The sequence below is a fragment of the Ranitomeya imitator genome, chromosome 8, assembly GCF_032444005.1.
Source record: "Ranitomeya imitator isolate aRanImi1 chromosome 8, aRanImi1.pri, whole genome shotgun sequence".
NCBI classification, from domain to species: domain Eukaryota; kingdom Metazoa; phylum Chordata; class Amphibia; order Anura; family Dendrobatidae; genus Ranitomeya; species Ranitomeya imitator.
In genome coordinates this window covers 162271671-162279180 of record NC_091289.1, presented here as the reverse complement: position 1 = coordinate 162279180, position 7510 = coordinate 162271671, and the positions used below count along the sequence as shown (strand labels likewise).

The following is a 7510-nucleotide window of genomic DNA, read 5'->3' as shown; positions in this document are numbered from 1 at the left end:
TCTATCAGAATTGAATTAATCCTTCTCACTCGGGCAGCCATCTGTCCTCTCCTCTCCGCTCAGGCCCGACTAGTTCCACCACGGATGATTGATGGGCTCTGCAATTGATTAGTTGCTCTGCCAGATAAATGGACTGTTTTGGCATGAAGTATCACAGGTCAGGCAGTGTGGTCAGGCCGTTTAGGCTTTTGCTTTTAGAAGGAGATGTGCACAGACTAGCAGAATTCAGATCGGACTACGCGCAGATTTTCTGTTCTGAAGCATGTGCATGACGACGCAAGGATTTTGAAGGCCATAAACCTTTATCTATTTCGAAAAAAACTTCACATTTGTTGAAATCAGTTGTGATCTTTTTTTTTTTTTTTTTCATTTTTTCCTTCAGTTTTTCTCATAAATTTAAAGTGCCCCTGTACATTGCTACCCAACATGGACAACATAGGAAATGACATGTCCCTGTGTATATAGCAGAGGCGGAGGATCCAGACACTTGTAGCAGTTAAAGGGTTTGATGTCCTGGCAGATCCGCTGCCTACTTAGCATACTGGCACGCGCTGGGTAAGTGTGCGCCACTCCGTCCCCCAAGACCCCGTCTCCTCCACCTCCTGCAATGTGTTCAGCCCGGTGTTCATGCAGCCATGGAGCAGCTCAGCTGGTGTGAATAATTGCATGAGTGTAGGGTGTGTGTGCGCTTCACCCCCCGGGGACTGCAGCCCCCCATCATCCCGCATTCCCCCATTCTTATGAAAATGATCACTCTCGCACCATTGCCTAATCACACTAAGCAATTAAAAGCTCACTGCGCTGCGGAGGGCTGCGGACGCTGCTCTTAATGAGCTTTTGCTTCTGTTGGCCCCTGAGAGGCGCTGAGCATCGTCTGATTAAAGACTGGAAATAATTACAGGTGATGTGACTCTAGGTCCCAGGAGGAAACTTAGGAAGTTGTTAGGACCTTTACGTACATTTCCTCTTCTCTTCTTCACTTAAGGCCTAGCACTACGAAAACCTTTTGTTTGTTTCATGTTTGGTTCACTTGCACTTTATATTCTGTTCATTGACCATAGATACACCTTTCAGATGTGTTTTTTTTTGTTTTTGTGTGTTGTTTAGTATTGAGGGGCCCAACTAATTATTGCATTTGTCTTTATTTGTCTTGTTTTGTTTTGGTTTTTTTACGTTTTTTTGGTCCTTGTTCCATTTGAGCCTTATTCTTCTTTTAGTTTGCGCCTTTTTAAAAGTCTGTTTTATATGTGTTCTCCCATTTAAACAGTACAGACCAAAAGTTTGGACACACCTTCTCATTTAAAGATTTTTCTGTATTTTCATGACTATGAAAATTGTACATTCACACTGAAGGCATCAAAAGTATGAATTAACACATGTGGAATTATATACTTAACAAAAAAGTGTGAAACAACTGAAATTATGTCTTATATTCTAGATTCTTCAAAGTAGCCACCTTTTGCTTTGATGACTGCTTTGCACACTCTTGGCATTCTCTTGATGAGCAGTAACCTTTCCCTGACATGTCAGTGGCATATCGATAAAAAAGGCTGACGTCTCAGTAATGGAGGAACGGACTGGGCAGATGAAGTTATTGCTGGACTTCTCTGTGAAAGAGCCACATGTGCATATACTGTAAATAGTGTGTCCACAGATTCCCAGTCGTGACACGTACATTTGGGAATGAGTTATGTAAACTTGGAAAGTAGAAGTGGCTCACACAAGTTGCATTATTACAAATACTGTACACAAAAGGCCAGGCTGAGAGCCATGTTGGAAAAATATAAAATTGTACTTTATTAAAGCATATGAAGGCGAAACAGGTTTAAAAAGAGTCATGCGATGAAGAGTCGGCACATTCAGCAGGAGATGCGGTGTTATATTAGCGCTATAGAAATGTGGCGCACATATGGAAATAAGTGTTTCGCCATGTAGCTACATATATATAGTGTCACTAGTGCTGGTGACACCAATGTGACATATGACGGTAGGTAATGTGAGATCAGCAATGTGTAGAGAGGATATAAAAGACACAGAAGTTATTAGTATCCGATGCAGAAAGGTGCTAAACACAACCTGCAGATCTGGCACCCACCCCAACGCACGTTTCAGTGCAATCCATCCCTTGTAGATTATGAGCCCTCGCGGGCAGGGTCCTCTCTCCTCCTGTACCAGTTGTGACTTGTATTGTTTAAGATTATTGTACTTGTTTTTATTATGTATACCCCTCCTCACATGTAAAGCGCCATGGAATAAATGGCGCTATAACAATAAATAATAATAATAATGCCTTTGTCTGGGGGGGGGGGGGGGGGGGGTGACGAAGGCAACAGACAAAGGCATTCTGCTGAAATTTGTGTCATTGTCCACCACTTCAGCCGGAAGAGGCCGTATGGGTAGGTTGTCTTTACACCATGCTGCATCTAGCCACCTGACACAGCACAGGAATGGAGCAGCCACGTGACACAAACCACTACTTTGATGGAAATCTCATGTTTATTTTTTTAATATTCGTGACAACACTGACTAATGTAGTAATTTATTTTTTGTAGAGATGAAGATAAGGACATCTTTGACTATTGCCGGGAAAATAACATTTCGCGGATATCCCACGCCCTGTCTATGGGAACCATCGATGTAAATGTGGCAGACGATGAGGTGCGTAGTCAGTGACTATATATTCTGTGTATATGTACACTTGTTGTCTCTCTTTGCAAAGAGATGACTATTCCGATTTCTTTTTTTTAAAATTCGTTTATTAAACAACAGCAAAATTAAGACATACATGGTCGCATATAATCATATCAGAACATACACAGTCAACCTAATATCTATGAAGAAAACAATAAAAGTAGCACAAGATATTACAGTATGTCTAAAGTAGTTACAGTACTTAAGACTTAAAACAATCCTACCGCCATAACAATCTCCACCCCATTAATAATTCAGTGTTAGAACGTAGTGCGAGCCGATGCAAAATCCATCTTGAACTCTATCAAATCGGAGCTAGGTCATTACCCATGTGATGACGTAGTGAGGTACGACGAGTTCATACATCCCAAATTTTATTACATTTCCCTAAACAGCCCCGATTCTGGTATAAAGTTCGTTCATAAGGTATGACTGAGTTTACCAACTTCACCCAGGCTCTGAGAGATGGATGTGTGTTGTCCATCCATCGTAGGGCTATCATTTTCCTTGCTAAGAAAAGTGTCTCTCTAAAAAAAAAATGTGAATATGATGTCCCCATATCTGTTCCTCCAAATAAACACATTAATGGATCCAGGGGAACAGGAATGTGTACAAGGGAGGGCAACAACGAAGTCACCTCTTTCCAGAAAGATTGGATAATTGGACAACCCCATATCATGTGTACAAAATCTGCATCCATTGTGTGGCATCTAAGGCATTCTGAAGATTGAGACCACACTATTTTGAACAATCGTAATGGGGTTAAGTATGATTGGTGTATCATATACATTTGGATCATTTTATTGTTGGCCGAAGGGGATACTTTGTTTGGGGACTCAAGAATTGTTTTCCAGTCATCATCTTGAAGATCAGGAACCAAAAGTTTCCACTTTCCTTTAATTGGAAGTAAAGCAGAGTCAGCGCCCGTGGACAACATATACAGTTAGGTCCATATATATTTGGACAGAGACAACATTTTTCTAATTTTGGTTATAGACATTACCACAATGAATTTTAAACAAAATAATTCAGATGTAGTTGAAGTTGAGACTTTCAGCTTTCATTTGAGGGTATCCACATTAAAATTGGATGAAGGGTTTAGGAGTTTCAGCTCCTTAACATGTGTTACTCTGTTTTTAAAGGGACCAAAAGTAATTGGACAGATTCAATAATTTTAAATAAAATGTTCATTTTTAGTACTTGTTTGAAAACCGTTTGTTGGCAATGACTGCCTGAAGTCTTGAACTCATGGACATCACCAGACGCTGTGTTTCCTCCTTTTTGATGCTCTGCCAGGCCTTCACTGGGGTGGTTTTCAGTTGCTGTTTGTTTGTGGGCCTTTCTGTCTGAAGTTTAGTCTTTAACAAGTGAAATGCTGCTCAATTGGGTTGAGATCAGGTGACTGACTTGGCCATTCAAGAATATTCCACTTCTTTGCTTTAATAAACTCCTGGGTTGCTTTGGCTTTATGTTTTGGGTCATTGTCCATCTGTAGTATGAAACGACGACCAATCAGTTTGGCTGCATTTGGCTGGATCTGAGCACACAGTATGGCGGCTCTGAATACCTAAGAATTCATTCGGCTGCTTCTGTCCTGTGTCACATCATCAATAAACACTAGTGACCCAGTGCCACTGGCAGCCATGCATGCCCAAGCCATCACACTGCCTCCGCCGTGTTTTACAGATGATGTGGTATGCTTTGGATCATGAGCTGTACCACGCCTTTGCCATACTTTTCTCTTTCCATCATTCTGGTAGAGGTTGATCTTGGTTTCATCTGTCAAAAGAATGTTCTTCCAGAACTGTGCTGGCTTTTTTAGATGTTTTTTCAGTAAAGTCCAGTCTAGCCTTTTTATTCTTGATGCTTATGAGTGGCTTGCACCGTGCGGTGAACCCTCTGTATTTACTTTCATGCAGTCTTCTCTTTATAGTAGATTTGGATATTGATACGCCGACCTCCTGGAGAGTGTTGTTCACTTGGTTGACTGCTGTGAAGGGGTTTCTCTTCACCATGGAGATTATTCTGCGATCATCCACCACTGTTGTCTTCCGTGGGCGCCCAGGTCTTTTTGCATTGATGAGTTCACCAGTGCTTTCTTTTTTCTCAGGATGTAGCAAACTGTAGATTTTGCCACTCCTAATATTGTAGCAATTTCTCGGATGGGTTTTTTCTGTTTTCGCAGCTTAAGGATGGCTTGTTTCACCTGCATGGAGAGCTCCTTTGACCGCATGTTTACTTCACAGCAAAACCTTCCAAATGCAAGCACCACACCTCAAATCAACTCCAGGCCTTTTATCTGCTCAACTGAGAATGACATAACGAAGGGATTGCCCACACCTGTCCATGAAATAGCCTTGGAGTCAATTGTCCAATTACTTTTGGTCCCTTTAAAAACAGGGTGGCACATGTTAAGGAGCTGAAACTCCTAAACCCTTCATCCAATTTTAATGTGGATACCCTCAAATGAAAGCTGAAAGTCTGAACTTCAACTGCATCTGAATTGTTTTGTTTAAAATTCATTGTGGTAATGTCTGTAACCAAAATTAGAAAAATGTTGTCTCTGTCCAAATATATATGGACCTAACTGTATGTATATAGTGCAGAGATAAGACCGCGGGGTCCCTGCGATTTAAGGATCCCTATCAATGGGAAGGATGATATTTGTTGCGTTACATTTATACTGTGCATATGTGATTGGATCGCTGTCCTAAGCTGCAAATAGCGAAAAAATTGGGATTTGGGGTACATTATATACAACTGGTAATGGGGATAACATTTCAAGATGATCTGTTGGAACATGGGAGAGAGGCATTAAAGCAGATTTATCCCAATTGATGTATAACCCGGAGTGCGTACTAAATCCATCTATAGTAGTGATCACATGGCAGCGTCTCCTCTACTTCATCCATAAAAACTACCATATCATCCGCATATAGACCCATAATGTCTGTGCGGCCTGCTATTCTAATGCCCTGAATAGCTGGAGTGGATCTCATACGTATCGCTAGTGCTTCAATCGCAAGGGCAAAGAGGGCCGGAGAAAGAGGGCAGACCTGACGTGTCCCCTTTACAAGGAGAATGTTTCACATACAGAGTTATTAATAATTAACCGGGCTTTTGGTTGCAAGTATATTGCTTGAATCCATTTTTGAAATTTAGGACCAAATCGATATTTCTGTAGACATGCAAGTTTTCTGAGCGGGGCCAACCCCTTTACTGTATACGTTTGTGTGTGTTTTATATCTGTATATATTTTGTATAATTTGTGTTGTTGATATTAATTGTGATTCAGTCTCCGAGCGACATGTTGATCTGTTTCTTTTCTGATCCTTTCTTCTCCTGATCAGTCATTTACAGTCTATAGACTATGGAATCTGACGACATATCCAGCTGTAGGAGCCGGCAATGTCCCGTCAGGCCGCCCCATGTTTTCTCCTCTTTGGCCTGCCTGTGTTCCTGTCATCAGTGACTCCTAAATATGTTTCCATTGAATAAGGGATGTAATTATCAATTCATAGCCTGAGACACGGGGAATTAATGTGCATATGGCGGGGATCCGTCTTCTATAGAGCTCCCTGCATTATGTGTGATATGAGCTCGACTTGGATATTCGGCCGCCCCTCTAGCTGCATATTTTACCTTCAATACATTTGAGTAATTTTAGAGGAATAATATTGGCGCGCTCAGGCGTGGGATATGATCTGCCGGTTAATCTAGTTATTGGAAGTTCCAGTGGACGTATAAATGTTGGCTTTTAATTACTTGGCTGAATCCCCTTGTTACATACCTGTGATGGAGACCGGTGTGACTGCTGGTAATCGCTCTGATGGAAAATGGCTGATCGGGACATGGAGGACTTTTATAAGTCGGGCTTGTGCACACCACCATAAAAATCGGATGAGTGCTAACTGTGGTTTTGACAGATGGCACTCGTAGCCATGTTATTCTATGGGTCAGAGAAAAAAAAATCAGCATCTAATGTACCATTTCCCTCCCGAGGATTCGGATGGCACTCACTCGTTTAACAGTATGGTTCGATGGAAAAATCAGACCGCTCTCAGATGACATCCGAGTGTGGTCTGATTTTTCACGGACTAATATTATAGAGTAGGTTGAAAAACTCACACACACACACACACACACACTTTTTTGAGAAAATCGGTTCACTCACTGGGGCTCTAGTGAAAACCCAGGTAGTTGCTTAGTTTTGCCCCTCCAGGCTCTCCCGGTCCGTGGCTCAGTGGGCCCACGATCCACGTGCATTACAAACGTACATGAAAGCGAATCAGTCAGCAGTTTTCTTACTGCAAATTGCATACATTGTAACATTTGTATTTGTCTGACCTGATGAGGCTGAATTGCTTACTTAGAAAATCTGTCAGCATTTCTCCCCTTTTATAATGGTTAACCTTTAATATCTGCTCACTTAGCTTGATTGACAGCTTTTCAATGCTCCTCCTCTCTGCTGCCGCTGAGATCTCCCACTGCTCAGTACAAGCTGCAGCTATCATGCTGGGTAGGTGGGCAGAGACTGAATACACCTAAACTCATGCGTGTTCTCACTATTGAGCAGGGCTAATAAAATGCTAATTTTACTACCAAGATCATACTGCGATATTTATGGATTTTCTAAAGTACAACCCCCCTCATCAGCTGTAAGAAATCCGTCTAATAGTGTTTCCAGTGTGTGTTGTGAAAAGTAGTGACAGATTCACTTTTAGAAGTTGGGGACTTATGGAAGGGAGTTTGACTACATGTTTGTAGTCTGTTACCGTGGAAACACAGTTACATAATAACTGTAGGCACAAAAGGTTTA

General features: G+C 41.6%; 1 protein-coding gene across 1 annotated transcript in view; it reads left to right on the top strand.

Moving 5' to 3' along the window:
* The window catches only part of ACBD6 (acyl-CoA binding domain containing 6), a 100165-nt gene that overhangs the window by 55454 nt on the left and 37201 nt on the right, over positions 1-7510 (top strand). Inside the window, exon 5 of the mRNA XM_069737722.1 lies at positions 2553-2658. Within this exon, the coding sequence (XP_069593823.1) occupies positions 2553-2658 (106 nt within the window). The remainder of the gene's footprint in view (positions 1-2552; positions 2659-7510) is intronic.